We start from the raw sequence: 21,743 nt of genomic DNA, 5'->3' as shown, positions 1-21,743 counted from the left end.
GTTAACATGTCCCTTGTGTCACATTGTTTTCTGGTGTCCCATCATTTCTGTCCAGGCCTATTTCATGAGTTTTACTTTTTTTTTAAATTCTGTGGAAGCATGGTTGAAAAGTAATGTCTGACTTTCATTTGTTCATTTTCATAGATCTTTTATTTATTATTACTTTTGTCAGATTCAAGTTATTTCTGTGGCCATTGTGGGTTTTTCCGTCATTAAACAAGGGGTACCAACAACTTTGACCATGTGTGAAACTAATAAATAATTAAAAAAGTATGTAGAGTCCTCCTTATTTTTAATAACTAAACATAAGAAAGCATACAGCTTTGAGCTGGTCTTATTGTGCTGCTAAGGGGCCAATATCCATCAACCTTTCCAGCCTATTAATATCTGCCCCTAGTTGATTTTAGTAGCCTGCTAAGGCAAAACAAATAAGCGGGACGCCACGTCATTCTCTAATCAAAAATGTTTGGGCTAATATTGGTGAGCAGGAACCAGGCCACATTTCCTAATCAAAATTGTTAGGGTTAATATTGTTGTGCAGGCAAGATTTCAAAATAAAACAATGTTTCCTCCTACACATGCCAAAGCTAGTAGCTTGAACTACACTATCTCCAATCTATTTTACATGGAAATGCTGCCTTTTCACCTGGTGGATATAGACAGCTTCCAAGAGCTGTGCCATTGCAGTCCCCCAGTACCAGTTGCCCAGTCGCTCTTACTTCTCTAAGAAAGCTGTGCTTGCGCTACACTAACATGTTGCAGAAAACATCACAGATTCCTTGAAAAAAATCTATGTATGCCAGGGTGCATTTCATGACAGACACCTGAATGAGCAAACATGGCCAGGGGCATTACATCTCACTGACTGGTCACAGGATGACTCTGGTGGGTGTGGGTGCAGGCAGGCAAGGAGCTGCTCCACATGTCTTGGAATCCCAAAGGCTTGTGAGACAAGCCTCTGTATCTTACATTTTCTCCAATGCTTCAGCCTCCTCCACCTACTCTAGGGCCTCCACCTCTCCCTTAATGAGACAAGCATTCAAACAGTGCAGAGAGAATCCCTTCCACCCCCGTAAGGTGCAGCCAGGGCTCACTACAATCAGGAAGTGTTTAAACTAATATGCCTTGGAGATCAAAGTCAAGAGTTATGTAGAGCTCTCCAGTCCAAGTTTGAGCTTTGGCTTTCACCACTGAAGATGGAGGCAGGGAAGGCAATGTGTGATAATGTTGTGAACCTGGTGGCAACCCTATGCCGGGGCATCAACCCACATGTGCCTTGCTTGGCTCACATCCTCAACCTGGTAGTACAGCAATTTCTCCGCCACTATCTTGGCATGGACGCACTGTTACAGAAAGCACGGTCGCTCTGTGCTCACTTCAGCCATTCTAACCTCGCAGGTTAATGACTTGCATCGCAGCAGAGGTCTTTCAGCCCACCGGTTAAACATGTGATATGTGTTGTGCCAACAAGTGGCATTCCACTCTTCACATGTTGCAGCGACTCTGGCAGCAGGAATGACCCCTAGTGCAGTATGTCCTTTCTGCACAGTTTCAAAATGGCTACTAAAATGGTTGGCACTGACAATGTCGTCATTAGCATCATTAGTGCAGTTTTCTGCATACCGGAACACACTTTGAATAGTCCGCGGGAGAAGATGGTGGTCCCAGAGGAAGAAGGGGGAAGCAGAGAAGTATTTGGAAGGGATAACAATATCATAGAATCATGAAGGATTCACTAAACCATCTCAGACAGATGTCTGTCCAGCCTCTGTTTGAAGACTTCCATTGATTGAGAACTCACCATCTCTCGTGGCAGCTGGTTCCACTCATTGATCACCCTCAATGTCAAAAAGTTTTGTAACAACTCTGCTGGCATCACGGCATGGCCTCTAATCTCTCACACTATGTTACCCACTGCTCCAGGTCATGATGTGGTTTCTATTTCTTGCCAGCTCCATATTCTGGGCCTCTGCTCTCTGCATGCTTCATGGCTATGTGTATAGGGGGGCAGCGCCTGAACTCTCTGGTTCTTATAGGAATCAGGAGCACCTGTCTAATCTGTTACTGACCAATTACCAAGAGGCCTACAGTATTTAGTGCAGCTCCCCCCTGTGGTCTGGGCCTGTGCAATGTGTTAGCTCAGTTTGTGTCTTGCTTCTGAGTTTGCCAGGCCTTGCTCTGTGTTACTCCCTTTCTAGAGGCTTTTCTCTGTGTTTTTGCCTTGATATTGTTGTCCGCCCTCCAGGAGGCAAAATATCCTGGTCCCTGTGTCTTTGTCCTTGTGTCTTGTTCCATTGCCTTGTCTGTACTTTGTCCTACCTCTGTCTCCTTGTCTATGGCTTCCTTCCCTGCTGTGTCTTTGCATGTGTTCTCAGTCTGGTTACACTCCACACTCTTGCGGCTCTGCCTGCTCTGTACATTTGTGGCTTTACCTCTGCTCCGCACTCCTGTGGTTCTGCTCCGTTCTACTTTGCTCCACTCCCATTGCTGAAGTAATCTCTTGCTGCAGCTCCTCTCCAAATTCCTTGTGGCTCCGCTCAGTTTCTGCAGAAATCTCTTGCTGCAGCTCCTCTCCGCATTCCTTGCGGTTCTGCTCTGCTTAGCTTTTGTTGCTACACTACCTCTTGCTGCTCTTCCGCTCCTATCTGCAGCCTTGCACTTCTCTTCCTGTGTGAACAGGTCCAAACCTGTTCCTTCATTCTCCGTTCCTCCTGGCTTGTTTCCGTACCTGAATCTTCTGTGTGAACAGGTCCCAACCTGTTCCTTCATTCTCCTTTCCTTCTGGCTTGTTTCCATACCTGCAACCCCTGTGTGAACAGGTCCCAATCTGTTCCTTCATACTTCATTCCTTTCTGCTTGTTTTCTTAACTGTACCTCCAGTGTGAACAGGTCCCTATCTGTTCCTTCATACACCACACCAACCAGTCCTGTGTTCCTGCCGTCCCTGCCAGTCCTGTGTTTCTGCCATCCCTGTGTTCTCTGCCATGCCTGTCTGCCCTGTGTTCTCTGCCGTGCCTGCCAGCCCTGTGTTTCTGCCGTGCCTGCCAGCCCTGTGTTCTCTGCCGTGTCTCTGCCAGCCCTGTGTCTCAGCCGTGCCAGCCTACTCGTCTGAGTTTCAGCCGTGCTCTTCTGCCAGTCCTGCCTGATGCCCACAGCTGTCCTAGTGTTCCTGCTCTCCAAGTGGGATCAGCAGCCACAGCCGGACACCACCCTGGAGTAGCACCTGGCAGCTGCCTGCTGCACAAGCCTGACCTCACCATCAGAGGCTCCAGTGAAAACCCAGGCAGCTGTTATAGCCCTTTCCAGGGTAGTCTGGTTTGTAGCACAGTGGGGCCACAAACCCTCCGAGCTCACGCCCACCAGTCAGGGCGTGAGCGTGACAGTTTTCACAGGCCATGGCCTCCGCTGTATCCCATGTCCTACCGCTCGCAGAGCATGATGAACTTTTTTCCTGCCCGTATGAGCAACCTGAAAAATTTGTTCCACCAAGGGTGGTTCAGATTGAAGAGAATTCTGACCCAATTATAGTCTGTAATGCTCTATTCAAGCAACTTCAGGCCTATGAGGAGGAGCACGACCCAGCAGGCCCACCCAGGTTCTATTGGAATCCAGAAGAATGCCAAAGATTCCTGGAACAGTGCTTGCACTACATCCTGCTGAATGCAGCTTGTTTCCCCTCTGACCAGTTTAAGGTGGGTTATGTTATGTCCTACCTAGCAAGAGATGCTTTATTATGGATTTTTCCCCTCTGGGAAGCAGGGGATCCTATCATCATGAGTCTTGGGGCCTTCCGTAGAGTCTTTGACATACCTCGTCCTGCTGCTCCTGTAAAGTCTTCCCCCATCTAGATCCGAGAGGCACTCCAGATGGGCGAAACCCGTGAAGAAACCCCCACATCAAGCCATGACCATCTGTGACCCTCCAGTTCCTCTACTCGTTAAAGCAGCTACCCGTGTGAAGCCTAAGAAGGTTGATGAGAGTGGGCTGGCAAAGCAGCAGCCTGAAATCAGCCATAAGAAGTGCATACAATATCGCTGCTGTTGTAAGGAACACCTGGATGGCCTCTGTCCAGGGGATCTAAAGCTCCAAAACCTCGGGCCAGTAGGAGAGACTGCCCTTGGTAAGAATAACTCCCTTCCGCTAAAGTCTGTGTCTGTTCCGGTGCCTTGGGGGAGCTTCGGTCCTGCAGATATGTTCAAGCTGCAAACCAGATGAGCCGGGTACTCTACTGCCCAGTCCGGTCCGAAGACCCAGCATGGTGCTGCATTTTGAACTACCTATTCTCAAGAAGTCTCTAGTTCCTATAATGCAAGGTCAGTCTACAGTGTTGTCAACTTCTCCACCTGATCTGCTGGTTAAGTCATGGTGTGCAGACGCCACTGAAGAAAAGGAAGCAGTGGCGCCCTCTCCGCACACCTCCAGTGACAATACCAGTGACCAGTTACCAGGAACATCCCTGTCGCTTAAAATTATTTCTCTGAACTATGGGCAGAAGATACTTCCTGTAGAGACGCCTTCAGACTCCATGTGGCAGGTGGATGAAGAAGTTGAAGCAGAAGCTCTTGTATCTCTGTTCTTCACTAGGGTTGAGCGAAACAGATCGGACAAATTCAAAAATCGCTGACTTTTGGCAAAGTCGGGTTTCATGAAACCCGACCCGATCCTAGTGTGGGATCAGCCATGAGGTGGCAGATCTGCGTGCAAAAGTCACGTTTCATATGACGCTTTCAGTGCCATTTTTCAGCCAATGAAGGAGGACGCAGAGTGTGGGCAGCGTGATAACATAGGTCTCAGTCCCCACCATCTTAGAGAAGGGCCTGACAGTGATTGGCTTGCTTTCTGCAGCATCACAGTGGCTATAAAGGGGCGTTCCCGCCGACCGCCATCTTACTGCTGCTGATCTTAGCATAGGGAGAGGTTGCTGCAGCTTCATCAGAAGAAGGGATATAGTTAGGGAGGGAAGATTAACACCCAAATTGCTTGTGCTGTAGCGATTTCCACTGTCCAACACCACCATTTTTTTGCAGGGACAGTGGAGTTTATATTTTTGTGTATCAGCTCTGTAGCTTATTAGGCTGCCCTAGAAGGCTCCCTGATAGTTGCATTGCTGTTTGTACGCCGCTGTGCAAACCAACTGCTTTTTAAAAGGAAAAATCCTGTTGCTCCTTTCTGCACAGTTCTCTTGTTTATTTGTCCACACTTTTGTGTGCAGCAGTCCTTTTATTGCTGCCATACTTGTCCTGAGATCATTGTAGGGAGATTGAAATTGTACTTAAGTCCTTGTATTTTTTCATATATCTTCCAGCCACTTTCTGCCACTTAGATTGCGTTGTTATATACACAGGGCCTGAGGTTTGGTTTAGTCTCCCCCCCGAAAAAGTGAGATTTAAATTCTCAACAAGTTTATATACACCTTCTACATTGTTTTACAGTACCATATAATGGTTGTTATTTTGGTTAGATTTTCCAAAAAATGAGGAAGTCTGGTGGAAGAGGCCGTGGGCGGTCGTTGCCAGCTGGTACTGATGGTGGTGGTGGTGCATCTGGTGGTAGTGGCAAAAGCACAATAGCGCCTAAGGCTGGAGGAGTTGAGGCAGCGTCATCATCTGGCCACACAAGGCCTCAAAGGCTCCCTTATCTGGGAGTAGGAAAACAGCTTTTAAAGCCGGAGCAGCAGGAAAAAGTTTTGGCTTACACTGCTGACTCAGCCTCTAGCTCTTTTGCCTCCTCTTCAGAAAGTTCCAAATATAAAAGCAGCGAGACGTCAGTGGATGCTCCCGGTCAGGAACAATATGTTTCCTTGTGTCCTTCACCCAAACCAAAAGTGAAGGATGCATCAGGCGACACTACAGGTTATTCCATGGAGCTCTTTACACATACCGTGCCTGGGTTAGAAAGGGAAATTGTTAACAGCCCATTACAAGATGTATCGGACATGGAGTGCACTGATGCACAGCCACAGCTAGATTATTATGCTGTTCTAATGACTCAGATCACTACATTGCCCTCGCAGTGTACTGAGCCAGAATCTGACCCTGATGAGTGTATGGTTCCCCGTCCCGAACGTTATAGCACCTTACACGGTGACACAGAGGAAGGTGCACATGACATTGAAGAGGAGGTGATAGATGACCAGTTGTTGACCCAGATTGGCAGCCATTGGGGGAAGAGAGTGCCGCTGCCAGTAGCTCAGAAGCAGAAGAGGATGATCCGCAGCAGGCATCTACATCGCAACAGCTTTCATCTGGCAGGCCCGTATCAGGCCAAAAACGTTTGTCAAAAACAAAAACAGTTTTAGGACAGCGTGGCCATCCGGAGAAAGTAGCACAGCGTGCAATGCCTGAAAAGGTATTCCATAGTAGGAAGAGTGCAGTGGGGCAATTTTTTAACCAAGATTTGAACGATCAGTCAAAAGTTACAGTATCTGTAAGAAATGCTCAAAGACCTTTAGCAGAGGGAAGAATCTTCAAAATTTAAATACAACGTGCATGCTTAGACATTTAACCAGCATGCACTTGCAAGCCTGGACTAACTACGAAACGTCCCGTACCGTTGGTGCGCCTGCTCAGAATGAAGGTAGTCAGCAATGCTACATTGCTTCCCTCACTGTAAGCCCACCGGTTAGGACACCACCAGCAGCAAATGTGGAGGTACCGTCGCAAGGCCAAAGCAGTCAGGGAATCACAAGGTTATTGGTAGGAAACACTGTATGTAGGCCAACATCAAGAATACCATCACCAACCCTCTCTCAATCCGCCATGTCCACCACCACCACCGCTAGTTCCACTATATGCAGCTCTCCAGTCCAGCTCAGCCTACAAGAGACTCTCGATAGGAAAGGAAAGTTCTCATCTTCTCATCCGCGTACACAGGGTTTGAACGCCCACATTGCTAGACTAATCTCATTAGAGATGATGCCCTACCGCTTGGTTGAAAGCGAAGCTTTCAATGACCAGATGGCCTATGCAGTACCACGCTATGACCTATGACCTACCTAGTCGGCACTTCTTTGCAAGAAAAGCCATCCCAGCCCTCCACCAGCATGTCAAAGACCGCATTGTCCATGCACTGAGGCAAACAGTCAGTGGAAAGGTGCACCTCACAACAGATGCATGGAACAGTAGGCATGGCCAGGGACGTTACGTGTCCATCACGGCGCACTGGGTTAATGTTGTGGATGCAGGGTCCACAGGGGACAGCCTTAGTGGGACAGTTCTGCCTAGCCCACGGTCTAGGAAACGGTTGGCTGTAGGCGTTCGCCACCCCTCCTCCTCCTCCAGAAGCAAAAGCTCGTCCACAGAGCGCAGTCGCATGACCACTCCATCCGCTGCTGCCAGTGTTGCACACGGGGTGTCCCATTACCGAACAGCTAGTGGTAAGCGTCAGCAGGCTGTGTTACAAATGAAGTGTTTGGGTGACAACAGACACACCGCGGAAGTACTGGCCGAGTACTTGCAGCAACAAACTCAGTCATGACTGGGCAGTGTACATCTTGAGGCAGGCAAGGTAGTCAGTGATAACGGAAGGAATTTTATGGCTGCCATAGCCCTTTCAGAACTTAAACACATTCCTTGCCTGGCTCACACCTTGAACCTGGTGGTGCAGTGCTTCCTCAAAGATTATCCGGAGTTACCAGCCCTGCTCCTGAAGGTGCGAAGACTTTGCTTGCACGTCCGCCGGTCGCCCGTACACTCCAGCAGTATGCTGAACCATCAGCGATCGCTGAATCTTCCCCTGCACCAACTAATAATCGACATTGCAACAAGGTGGAACTCCACACTGGACATGCTTCAGAGGCTGTGCAAACAGAGGCGTGCTGTAATTAATTTGTGGGAGGATACACATACACGGGCAGGGACTTGGATCGCAGACATGTAGTTGTTTGGTGTGCAGTGGTCGAAGCTCCAAGACCTGTCAAGTCCTTCATTGTTTTGAGGAATGCACATGGCTGGTAAGTGCAGACGACGCCATCATAAGCATGAGCATCCCACTAATGTGTCTGCTGATGCAAAGTTTTGACACACATTAAGGAGCTGGCATCTGCAGCTGAGGAGGAGGGAAGCCTTGATGACAGTCAGCCATTGTCTGCTCAGGGAACTCTCCTGGACGAGGTGGCGGATGAAGAGGAGGAGGAGGAGGATGATGGGGATGAATATTTATGAGAGGAGGATGCTTCTCAGGGGGCAATAGAAACTGGTGGCATTGCAAGGTCAGGTGCAGGGTTTTTGCGGGACACAAGTGATGTTGATTTGCAAGAAAGTGCTCCTCAACCCAGCACAAGCAGTGAATTGACACCTGGAACATTGGCACACATGGCTGAGTATGCCCTGCATATCCTAAAAAGGGACTCCTGCATTATCAAAATGATGACCAATGACGATTACTGGTTGGCCTGCCTCCTGGATCCACGATATAAAGGAAAATTACAAAATCTCATGCCACATGAGGACCTTGAGCAAATATTGGCAACCAAACAAACAACTCTTGTAGACCGTTTGATTCAGGCATTCCCAGCACTCAGCGCCGGTGATGGTTCTCACACGCGCTGTAGGGGGTAACATGGCAGAGGTGTTAGAGGTGCACAAATCCAAAGTGGCGTTGGACAGAGGAGTTTTATGACCAGGTTCTGGAGTTATTTCATAAAGACCGCAGACGCGACAGGTACTACTGCATCGATTAAAAGTGACAGGAGACAGCATTTGTCCAGTATGGTTACGAACTACTTTTCCTCCCTTATCGATGTTCTCCCTCAACTGTCATTCCCCTTTGATTACTGGGCATCAAAAATAGACACCTGGCCTGAATTGGCAGAATATGCATTGCAGGAGCTTGCTTGCCCAGCAGCTAGTGTCCTATCAGAAAGAGTATTCAGTGCTGCTGGTTCAATATTGACCGAAAAAAGGACTCGTCTGGCTACCAGAAATGTTGATGATCTAACCTTCATTAAAATGAACCAATCATGGATTTCAAATTATTTTGCCCCACCTTCTGCTGACACGTAGCTTGCCTGAAAAATGTCTTGCTTTTGGCCTCCTCTTACTGACTTCTTCAATTCCTCCATTTGCAGCTGCTGAATGTCCACTATAAGCCATTTTTATACTTCCCTAAATGGGCTGATTCTCCCAACAGGGCCGTGGTCACCACTTGGCGCAAGCACCCGTGAGAGTGCTGTTTGCCTGGACAGGTGGGTGGGCCCACTCTTGGGCAACGGCACTGGCACAGGGTCCCTCATAGTACAATGAAGTGTCTCTGACGGTGGTGGTGCACAACCAATGTCAGACACACTGTCGTAATATGATTGGCCCTGTGCCAGTACCGCCGCCCACGAGAGAGTGTCCCCCCCCATGCTCGAACAATGCTCTACCACTTGCAAAACTTACCTCTCCCTGCTCCACCACTGTGTAGTCTGTGCTGTTAAATCCTTCAATGGCACTGCCAATACAAATTTGTTGAAATGATAGATGATAGTAAAAATATACAGGAGCTCTGGCCTCCATTTAGACCAGTTAATACTTTGCGCCCACTACCACTGTCTGCTACTCAGCAGATGAGCCCACCCCTGTACCTAGCTATGCCACTTGTTTATTTATTAAGTATTTTTTGGGCTGACATTTAGCCCACTTTATTATTTTGGCCTACTAACTGTGTCAGCCACTTATTACAGTTGTCCTCCACTGAACAAAGCTATGCCACCTGTGTATTCCTCTTACCTATTTTGAACTGCATTTAGCCTACTTTTTTATTTTAGGCCTACTAAGTCTGTGTGAGCCTCTCATAACAGTTGTCCTCCTCCCCTGAAAAAAGCATTGCTGCCTGTGTACTCCTGTTACTAATTTTGAACTGCATTTAGCCTACTTTTTTATTTTAGGCCTAGTAACTGTGTCAGCCACTCCTTACAGTTGTCCTCCGCTGAACAAAGCAATGCCGTCAGTTTAATCCTGTTACCAAATTTGAACTGCATTTAGCCTACTTACCGATTTGGGCCTACTAACTGTGTCAGCCTCTCATTACAGTTGTCCTCTGCTGAACAAAGCAATGCCGCCTGGTTAGTCCTGTTACCAATTTTGAACTGCACTTAGCCCACTTTATTATTTGGGCCTATATCTGTGTTTCCTCCTCATCCTGCCCATTGCCCAGCCAGTGATAGATGAGTCTGCTGGTACATTGACCCAGACCACTACATTCCCCTTGCACTCTACACAGCCAGAATCTGACCCTGCTGAAAGTCAGGTTCCTCTTCCCGCATACCATACCACCTTACTCGAGGACAAAGAGGAAGGTGCAGATGAAAGTGCAGGTTCCTTCATCAGGTGGGGGGAGGAATACTCGTTGGCGACGTCACTGGCACAGGGCCCCTCATGGTACACAAAAGTGTCTCTGGCAGTGGGAGGTGCCCCCGCCATCAAACACACCGCCGTACTATGAGGGGCCCTGTGTCAGTGCCAACTAGTGGGCCCCCTCTGCCTGCTCAGGATCACAACACTTGCAAAGTTGAAATATTTACCTCTCCCTGCTCCACAGTCGTGACGTATTCCGCGTTTCCTGGGCCCACGAAAATCTTGAGCCAGCCCTACCCCCCCCACAACTTTAGCCAAATGACCCCTTGTTTTCAATTCCTAACTATTATTATAAAGTAAATTAAGATTGACAAGCTTCAGTAATACGAATGGATGTTTTTGGCAAGAAAATGGGCACTTTAGGTGTTTTCCTGGCCTCTACTCACTGCCGACTTTGATTCCCCATTGACTTGCATTGGGTTTCGTGTTTCGGTCAGCCCCCGAGTTTTCGCAATAATCGTCCGATTTCACCCGACCCGACTTTTGAGAAAGTCAGGTTTTGCGAACTCGACTCGATCCTAAAAATGTAAAAGTTGCTCAACTCTAATTGTAAGCTTACGAGCAGCAGGGCCCTCACTCCTCTTGGTATCTGTTGTTTGATCTGATTATTGCTATGCTGTAATGTCTTTTATTGTCTGTGCAAGTCCCCTCTAAAATGTAAAGTGCTGCGGAATATGTTGGTATTATAGAAATGAAATTATTATTAGTCACTGCCCATTGTTCAAGATTATCTAGATCCTTCTGAATCCTTTCTCTGTCTCCTCTAGTGTTCGCTTTCCCTCCAGCTTTGCATCGCCTGCAAATTTGATAAGTTTACCTTCAATTCCCTTATCTAGATCATTTTTAAAATATTGAACAACACTGGGGCCAGAACAGAGCCTTGTGATACCTCACTTGTAGCATTGGGGCCAGGGCAGGACCTTGTGGTACCCCACTAAACACTCTTCCAATTGGATGTGCAACCATTTATTACCACTGTTTGAGTATGATCACTGAGCCAGTTATTAATTCATCTACCCGTTGCCTTGTCAGTTCCATAATTGGTCATTTTTTCAATAAGGATATTATGAGATGCTTTGTGAAATGCTTTGCTGAAGTCAAGATACAATACCACCCAGTCAGTGATTCCATCATAGAAGGAAATTAGATTAGCCTTTGTAAGATTGTGCTTACCGCATGTGTTGGGGGAAACTCGCTTGGCACGGGATTCAAGCACTTAGGCACGGTTTTTCTACTTAAACAGTCCACACGGTTTATTATGGCATCATAAACCAGGTTATGCATAGTTCATTATATACATTTCATAGAACACAACAGGCACCAACTGGTGACATTAACTTGCAGCTTTGTCTTAGATACTTCATATACGGCTTTGTCTCACAGACACTAAACATGCTGGACCTCTCACTTCGTCTAGTTACCATGGGTGTCCGTACGCCAAACAGTTCATCAATGTCCCTAGTCATATAGCGCACAAGACATTGGGTCGTGGACTCTAAACACGCTGAACCTCACTTCATTCAGTTACCGTGGGAGACCACACAGTTCATAGAATATCACAAGCACCAACAGTCAATGGTACCTTATGGGAGCTCCTGCTCCACCTGCTGACTCCTCGTCAGTCCTCTCTCCTGTGGAAACTGCCTTACAGAGTTCACCAACTTGCCTGGCCGGCACACATCAGTCAGTCCAGAGCCACTGAAGGACGGTAGCTTCCCCAACACAGACCATCCAGGTCCACAGTCTCTCAGGTGCTCCAGGAAGACTCCACTCACAAGAGCTTCCAACAAAGACTGTTTAGGACCATAGTCTTACTCTATGCTCTTCAGGACATCAGTCCCTACCGGGGACCGTCCAACACACAGGCATGTGACCTGTCCGGGTGCTACTCAGGACCTTCATCCAACACCTCATGCCACCAGGTCCAAAGCCCTACCATGTGCTCTTCAGAGAGATGACACTCCCAACACATAGGCTTTCCAGGACCTTCCAGCATAGACCATCCAGGTCCACACTCAGCAACCATGTGACCCACACCCTGGTCACATTATGAAGCTGTAACCACTCTCACAGGTGGGAGTGTGTGTGTGGCTAGTTCGACCCGCCCATCTCTCATAACTAGCCTAGTAAGCCTCCCTTACAACTACACAAACACTTGTGGGACTACAGGTCCCAAAACAACAACATTACATCAGACTTACCACGCAGACTCCCTCTGCGACACATAACGGCCACTTACAATTCTGCCAGTCACTGTTTCACCACCATTATAACAACAGATACGCCTCCATGCATATCCCGAGTAGCACACGCAGTGCCCCCTAGCTGTCACAGGGGTCACTGCATCACACCTTGCATGACTTGTTTACTACAAACCCTTGCTGGCTATGGTTAATTACTGTGTTCTTATCCCATTGCTTACATAAATGATGTGTAATAATTTGTTCACAGATCTTTCCTGGTATAGAAGTAAGGATCACTGGCCTGTAATTTGCCCATCTCCAATCTTCTGGGACATCTCCTGAACATCCGGCCATAGGACCTTTCCTACCCTCTTTCTGAGTCCAATAAAATCTGCCTTTGTGATGTCTAACTTTAAAGTCTGTGTCTTCACTGGTCTTCTTCCTCTAGTAAATACATTTCAAAAAACCTGATCTGCACATCCAAACATAGACACAGTGTGAACAGGTGCTGAACCCAGAGTCGCCAACTCGTATATATTTAAGTAAATAGGGCAGCACACTGCAGCGCCAAAACATGCAAACTTGAAAACACAAAATTTGAACTGCATTACTGCACTGAAAATATGAAAAATGAGAGCTTTTAGCGCATAAAAATGGCCAATTTTATGTGTACCTCGTAGCCACGATAAGGCATCTCTCTTACACGAGGCCCTACGCTTGACCTACCTCTCTGAGAATAAACGTCTCCATCTGAATGGGTACATGTGAAACCTCTCCTTGGACTCAAATTCTCTCTCACTGTGGAGGGGTATTGGACCTATTATAATTAAAACACCTGAAGCTAGGAGGCGGGGAGTGCACGATCAGAAGGCTAGAGAATACATTTACATTTACTTAAATATATACGAGTTGGCGACTCTGGGTTCAGCACCTGTTCACACTGTGTCTATGTTTGGATGTGCAGATCAGGTTTTTTGAAATGTATTCTCTAGCCTTCTGATCGTGCACTCCCCGCCTCCTAGCTTCAGGTGTTTTAATTATAATAGGTCCAATACCCCTCCACAGTGAGAGAGAATTTGAGTCCAAGGAGAGGTTTCACATGTACCCATTCAGATGGAGACGTTTATTCTCAGAGAGGTAGGTCAAGCGTAGGGCCTCGTATAAGAGAGATGCCTTATCGTGGCTACGAGGTACACATAAAATTGGCCATTTTTATGCGCTAAAAGCTCTCATTTTTCATATTTTCAGTGCAGTAATGCAGTTCAAATTTTGTGTTTTCAAGTTTGCATGTTTTGGCGCTGCAGTGTGCTGCCCTATTTACTTAAATATTCTTCCTCTAGTAATCCAAAATTCGAGGATATCACGATCGCTGTCTCCTAAATTCCCAGTCACCTTTACTTCCTCAAGCATTTCCTCGCTATTAATATTTAGGTCCAAGCTTGCGGACCCTCTTGTTCTCTCTTCTACATTTTGAAAGATAAAGTTGTCAGCAAGAGAAGATAAGAATTTTCGGGACCCATTATGTTTGTGTGAGAGAGATTCCCAACAAATATCTGGATAGTTAAAATCTCCCATGATCACTGTTGTACTTTTTTTGAGTACAGAGAAATTTGATGTAAAAAGAGTTCTTCCATATCTTCAGTCTGTCCAGGTGGCCTATAGTAAACACTTCTCAACATTCCGGACTGTCATTGCAGAAGTCGGTACCATGGAAGGGTGGATTATAGCGATCAAGGGGGGCTCATGGTACCAGTCATACTGTTAGTGAAGGTGCAGGAGTCAAGGAACAAATCGAGGAGGATGAGGAGGAAGAGAAGATGGGCCACAACAGTCAGGAGATAAAGAGAATAATGATCCCCTCTCTGTTGTCCGTGGATAATCGGAGGGGACAGAGGAAGCAAGCAAGCTATTCAAAGGAGCCTCAAACCAATCTATGGGGGAGCAGCTGCAGTCAATACATGTTGCCTCCTAAATAATGGAGTAAATATTTTTCGACAAATGGAGCAATCAAAGAAAATATACAGCTGAAATCAGAAGTTTCCATCCACTATATATAAAGACACATCTGCATGATTTTTCTCAATATCTGACATGAAATCATAATGAACCTTTCCTGTTTTAGGTAAATTAGGATTACCTTAATTATTAATATTTCTCAAATATCAGAATAATGAGAGAAAGTTTTAAGGCATTTTTATTACTTACTGCAAAGTTAAAAGTTTCCATCCATTTTATTAGTATTTGGCACCACGGCCCTTACACTGAATGACTTGGGTTAGAAGGTTTGGGATCTCCTTCCACAAGCTTCTCACAATAGTTGGTCGGAATTTGGGCCCGTTCCTCCTGACAAAACTGGTCTAACTGATCCAGGTGTGTAGGTCGCCTTGCCCGAACTGGCCATTTCAGCTTTGCCCATACATTTTCAGTAGTATTGAGATGAAGGCTTTTTGATGGCCTCTCCAAAACATTGACTTTGTTATCCTTTAACCATTTTGGCAGTATGCTTCGGGTCATTGTCCATTTGGAAGACCCATTCCACCCAAGATTTAACTTCCTGGCTGATGTCTGATGTTGCTTCAGTATTGCCACATAATCTTCTTTTCTCACGATGCCATCTATTTTGTGAAGTGCACCAGTCCCTCCTGCCGCAAACCAACCCTACAATATGATTCTGCCACCACTGTGTTTCACAGTGGGGATGGTGTTCGTAGGCCTCCAAGCTTCTCCCATTTTGGTCCAAACGTAACAATTGTGCCCAAAAAGTTCAATTTTAGTTTCATCAGTCCACAGGACATGCCTCCAGACATAAAGGTCTTTGTTCCTGTGCGCATTAGCAAACATTCATCTGGCTTTTTTATGTTTCTTTTGGCGTAATGGCTTCTTCCTGGCAGAGTGACTTTTCAGCCCATGGTGATACAGTACTTGTTTCACTGTGGATATTGACACAATCTTACCAGCTTCCACCATCATCTTCACAAGGTCTTTTGCTTTTGTCCTTGGGCCACTACGCACATGTCAGACCAAAACACGTTCATATCTGGGACACAGAACCCGTCTTGAGACTTTCCCATGATGCTACAGAAAAGAAGCCGTGTGTTTAAGATGTGCATTAAACTAGATCCACAGGTGTGTCTCATATTAATTCAGATGTTGCCAAAAAACTTTTCAAAAGTTTGCAAACACATGACATCATATGGGTAGTCCAGAATTGTTTACAGCCACAGTAATCTTAGTGTATGTAAACTTGTGACTATTCAGTAAGTAATAAATATGCCTTAAAACAGTCTCTCTCATTATTTTGACATTTGGCAAATATTAATTATGGTAATCGGAATTGACCAAAACCGGGAAAGGTTTATTCTGATTTCATGTCAGATATTGAGAAAAACCTGCAGATGTGTCTTTATATATACTGAATGGAAACTTCTAGTTTCAACTGTACAACCTATAAGACTAAGCGGAGTCTGTAAGGAAATGGGAACACGGCTGATGGGAAAAATGCCGAAATGCCAAGGTTAATGTTTACTCATCATTGTTGAATGAGAACAAACAATAAGGTTAGGCGTAACAGCTTAAATAAAGTTAAAAGAGTGTGTGTATAAATATACAATATAAACAATAATAGTGTTTAAGAGGTTGAATGGCAGACCATTCAAAATGTGAAAAACCAAAGAAACCACTAGGCATGGACCTGAGAAGAATGCTAACGAAGTTAAGAACGGTAATGAAGTAAAACACATTTATTAAAAAGTGGGTGGCCAACATTGGCACTGTGTGCAACAGGGTGCCCGGACAAATACAATAGTTAAATTAAAAACATATTAAAATCAAAATGTACACTGAAGCAAATCGATACAAGAAAGAGGGGGATCAGAGGAAGGGTACGATGGTGGATAAATTAATTAAAGTGCATAATCAAAGTAACCCCCTTAGAATAGACCACAGGTATGTGCGTACAAATGACTACATTCATTTATGTAATACGTAGTTAATGCAGCGTACCAACTCGCCCCAAATATATATGAGTCATAAGCGGGGGATATAAACTGCACAGTGTAAAATAGGGAAAAGAAATGTAAATAGCAGCACGATATTTCCTGGTGGTTGTCTGGTAGTGGTCCCCGGTTCAAATGCGGCACACACCCCGACGCGCGTTTCGGAGCCAAGTCCTTTGTTATGGGGTGACGCTCAAGTGAACCGAAGGGGTATATACCGGGGATGGCCAATAGACAGAGACCGGGGGGGGGGGGGGTTGGTCGCCGCATGCATGGTCAGGAGGAACCCAGAAGTCTACACCGCCCGCGTGGAGATCACAGCTAGCAGAGAAATGGTGACCGCACGCTCAAGTGACGGGAGGGGAGACAGCGTACGGTCCACATTACTCTACTAGCCGTGATCTCCACGCTTACGTAATACGCTTTTCTCTAAACCTATATGGTGTTGGCTACCTCTTTATTATGTTGTACTATGTAGGTAATTATTTATGCACAAGTCTGTACTATGGCGGCATCTAGTTAGGAACGGCACGTGTGGGAATATAAATCATTTCCATCAACAATTTGTTATTGATACAGATATGTATATTTAATATATCTCTTTTTTTGAGCAAATATCTGTATTCAACAAACATGAGGAAATATTATCCTCTGCCTTCTTGCACTGTTCCCATTAGCCTTGTTCCCACTTCCTTACAGTCTCCCCATAGTTTTATACGTTGTATTATTATATATACTTTGATGGCTCCATTTATAAAAAAAATTTAATATATTTATGAGGTAACATTTATTGACTGCAGCTGCTTCCCCCTAGTTCCCTAGTTTGGTTTGAGGCCCCTTTTAATATTTTTATGTTTTTATATCTCTATAATAAAAAATTGAATTTAAATTTTTGGGATTTGTGTTTAAACACTTCTGGATTGTCACATGACCAGGAGCTTGTGAGATCAGTATGGTCTACTATCTGCAACATGATGCCTGTATTTTTAAGGTTAGAAATAATGCTGACTACTGGGCTGCCCATCTTTTAGATCTACAGTATAAGAGTAAATTTTTCCAGATGCTTCTCCCCCCTGGAAAGTGACGCACGCATGCTGGACTATTGAAACACACTTGTAGACAATCTTAAGAGTGGTTTTCCCCAAGACAGCAGTGAGGCACACAGTGTGCATTGCAGTTATAGACGTCAAACCCCGTGAACGTTGAGGCATCAACGCAAAAACATTAGTGGCAGCAGTGGAAGTGGCAGAAGCAATTTCAAGAGTCATTTCACACATTTTTGGACCATCCCATGCACCAGCACAACAGAATACAAGTCTGACACGTTGTGGAAGAATGGAGGGGATGGTGCTTGCCTATCACACCTTGGAGGTTTTATCCTGTCAGAACGTGTCTTCAGCACTGCTGGAGGTGTCCTGACGGATAAACGCATTCGGCTTTCTCTTGAAAATGAAGACTACCTAACTTTCATAAGAATGAACAAATCATGGATCTCCAATGACTTTTGCACCCCAGTCGCAGACTGGACAGACTGGGCGAAGGTGTAGGTTTTAAGTGTCATGCATTGATCTCGCGTTATTGCAGTCTGACACTTGTCGTGGTTTCTGTGCCTGCTGTTGCGTCTGCTGCTGAAGTTTCGATTTTTTGAAATGTGGAGAGTCCAAGTTGGTTCTCAATCTGGTGGGTTTCCTATAGTGCAGTGTTCCCCAACTCCGGTCCTCAAGAGCCACCAACGGGTCATGTTTTCAGGATTTCCTTAGTATTGCCCAGGTGAGAATTCCCTCATCTAGACTTGCAACAATTCCATCACCTGGGCCATACTAAGGAAATCCTGAAAACATGACCTGTTGGTGGCTCTTGAGGACTGGAGTTGGGGAACACTGCTATAGTGGAAGGTGTTTCAGAGTCCTATTATACTATTTCTACTCTGGGGAAATTGATGCCACTTTATTGATGCGTGACAATTGTTTTTGGAAATTTTTGGACTCCAAGTTGGGTCTTCTTCATGTTTGTTGCCTGTAGCAGTACGGTTCCCAGACTGGCAGTCCAGCACTTACTTTCGGTCAACAGGCTGTGTTACTATCTTTAAATGTTTCTTCCAGTAGTAGTCTATGAAACTGATGCTTGTGGCACCTGAGCGTGTCTGGGCAAAAATCCAGTTTGAGCTTTTACATCAGGTATCAGGGCTACCAGCAAAGCAAGCTTAAACCGATCCCTCACCCACCTCATCTTAATTGAAACTTCAATTCCAAGTTGTAAATTCTGGCCCAGACCCCGATGCCTAACGCCTGGCCTGTGGCTAACTGCTGCCTTGCCATTATAATATTTCTACCGTGGGTCAATTGATGCCACATTTCCCGGTGTCTGCCCCTAATTTTTGAAAATGTTTGGACTCCAAGTTGGGTCTCCTTCATGTGTGATGCCTGAATGTGGCAGACCTCTCAGAGAACCAAGCCTATACTTTTACTGATCAATGTTTCAGCTACAAATGATGGTCCAAGCCCTGTCCCAGGCATCCATGCTGTGAAATTATATTATTTATACTCTCGGTCAATTGATGCCACTTTTTTTGGTGTCTGCCCCTAATTTTAGACATATGGCAGCTTCTTGTCCCCATGTAAGATGTTGTGTATAGGTTTGATTTGGTCCCCAATTGAATGCAATGAGGTTTGGGTATGTTTGACGAATTTTTCTTCGAACATCGGGATTTTCACAGAAACAGAACCTTGAAATATTCGCTCACCTCTACTAATGACCAGTTTATATGGGTGTATCCTATGCATCCATAGGACATCTGTCATATATTATATTAATTTCTAGTAAAGTTTAAGGGAGTTTCCTGTTCCTGTCAGTAGGATGGTTCACACTACCGATTATTGTGCACCCCACAACTTAGCTAGTGCTTATGGAATTACTGTGCCTCTGTTTCTGATTTGCCAGATATGCGATATTTGTATATAATTTGCCAGATTAGTTTAAGGTCCTAGATGTAATGACACACGGTGTGATCACCCGAGGAGCCTAGGGGGCGCTTGCAGGGAAGTGTGAGAACTAAAGCACGCAGTGTGCACAGGACCTGACTCTAAGCAGTCATATGATCACAGGGGGTGGAGCTGCCGCACATGAAGACGAGGAAGCAGCTGAGAGAGTGGAATACGGGGCACAAAATGTAAATGTAGTCAAATGGAGAGCAAAGGGTCAAAGCCAAACGAGAGTGAGGTACCTAGGGATGAGGCAGCTAGTAAACCAAGACGAGCCAAGGGGTCAGAGATCCAGGAAGGACACCGCAGTACAGAGCAGAAAACAGAAGCAGAAGTCTGGGGACAAATCGGGTCATACACAGAAAAGCTCACCCGCACAGAGGCACAACGGTTACAGACAAGTAAACTGGGTCAGCAATCTCTAGCCAAGTAAATGGAAATATAACCAACACTGGACCCAGGAACTACAAGCATTAACGAGAGGCGGACTTTCTTAACCCTGACCTGACCAGGACAGAGCCAGAACCACCCCATCCTGAGTCATGACGCTAGATACCTGTAATGGTATCTTAATTAAAATGGTCTGCTCTTATAAATCTCCTATTACTTAGATAGCTGCTTAGTAGTATTGGTAGTATTGTTTTTTTCACAGCCCTCAAAATCACAATCTTTAGAAAGAACTTTCACAATCTTGAGCAAATGTGTTCAAACTGGAGGGCTAGGAAGACAACTGGTGCTTAGTTTGAGACATTTGATCCCTGAAAAACCAATTACTCTTGTTATTTGATATGATCATAGATACCAAAAATATCTTTTGACTCTGACTCACAAGGACAATTTCTGGCAACTGGAGGAATTGATTTTGCCTACATATATTTTGTGAGTTAACCTTGGTGGTCTCAATCTTTATAGACCAGATCAGTTAGATTATGTTATGTGCTGTTTCGATGAAAATTCACAGAACAAATCTCATGGTAATATTTTTTTTCCTCTAGATTGGACACATCTATGTTTTATAAATTGATTAACGCTCTACAAGGCTGTTCATGGATAGCGAACCAGACAGCGCGTGACCTGAGACGGTAAGCAAAGAAAGTACAAATGTATAAAGTATGAAATAACTGATCGTGGGATGTACAGAAAGCACCACAACGCTGGTCCACCTTGCTTCTTTGGTAGCCATGTCCCTCCTGAAGTCAAGTGATTGGAGTTTGAATTTTTCAGTTCTTTGACCTGTCGCACATCCTAATCCAGCTTAATGCTTAGTATTCAGGTTAGCCTTTTCAGGACTGTTTGGGGTCTTCTGGAGAAAAATTTTGTTTTGGTTGATTATTCATTGTCAGATTCAAATTCGTAACATTTTTAATTTTATTTAGACAGAACTGCACTGGGGACTGTTTTTTTTGGGGGGATGAGATCTGATTTTGTGCTGTACATACAGTATCAGACACCAAGGCCATTGTTAGGTCTACAAATACCGCGGCTGAAAGAGAGACATTTCCTCTGACGCTTTTAATGTCTACATTTCTATCATTAGATAAATGACCATCGTTCATTCAATGAATGGAAGGTTCAAGTGGAGATTACCAGAATGGGAGATAGTGGAGGGATATTACATCAAAAGCACTCTCACATCCATGTCTAAAATTACAACAAATGCACAGGGGTTACCTTTAGAGACCAGCTCTACTGAGACATCAGAGATTCCTAGAGCAAGAAAAACAATGAAACTGTTGTCCCTGAAATTAGTAAGAATTAGTGTTGAGCATTCCGATATCGCAAGTATCGGGTATCGGCCGATACTTGCGGTATCGGAATTCCGATATCGAGTTCCGATACTTTTGTGGTATTGGGAATCGGTATCGGATCCATAGTGATGTGTAAAATAAAGAATTAAAATAAAAAATATTGATATATTCACCTCTCCGGCGGCCCCTGAACATCACCGCGGGTAACCGGCAGGCTTCTTTGTTTAAAATGAGCGCGTTTAGGACCTGAGGAATGACGTCGCGGCTTCTGATTGGTCGCGTGCCGCTCATGTGACCGCCACGCGACCAATCACAAGCCGCGACGTCATTCTCAGGCACTAAACTCTTCATTCTAGGAATTTAGGATCTGCGAATGACGTCGCGGCTTCTGATTGGTCGCGTGGCGGTCACATGAGCGGCACGCGACCAATCAGAAGCCGCGACGTCATTCCTCAGGTCCTAAACGTGCTCATTTTAAACAAAGAAGCCTGCCGGTTAC

General features: G+C 45.4%; 1 protein-coding gene across 1 annotated transcript in view; it reads left to right on the top strand.

Moving 5' to 3' along the window:
- LOC138677402 (alpha-N-acetylneuraminide alpha-2,8-sialyltransferase-like) overlaps positions 1-21,743 on the top strand; it is a 265,474-nt gene that overhangs the window by 131,243 nt on the left and 112,488 nt on the right. The window contains exon 3 of the mRNA XM_069767497.1: positions 20,492-20,578. Within this exon, the coding sequence (XP_069623598.1) occupies positions 20,492-20,578 (87 nt within the window). The remainder of the gene's footprint in view (positions 1-20,491; positions 20,579-21,743) is intronic.

Source organism: Ranitomeya imitator, chromosome 4 (assembly GCF_032444005.1).
Source record: "Ranitomeya imitator isolate aRanImi1 chromosome 4, aRanImi1.pri, whole genome shotgun sequence".
Taxonomy (NCBI): domain Eukaryota; kingdom Metazoa; phylum Chordata; class Amphibia; order Anura; family Dendrobatidae; genus Ranitomeya; species Ranitomeya imitator.
This window is presented reverse-complemented; position numbering and strand designations above follow the sequence as displayed.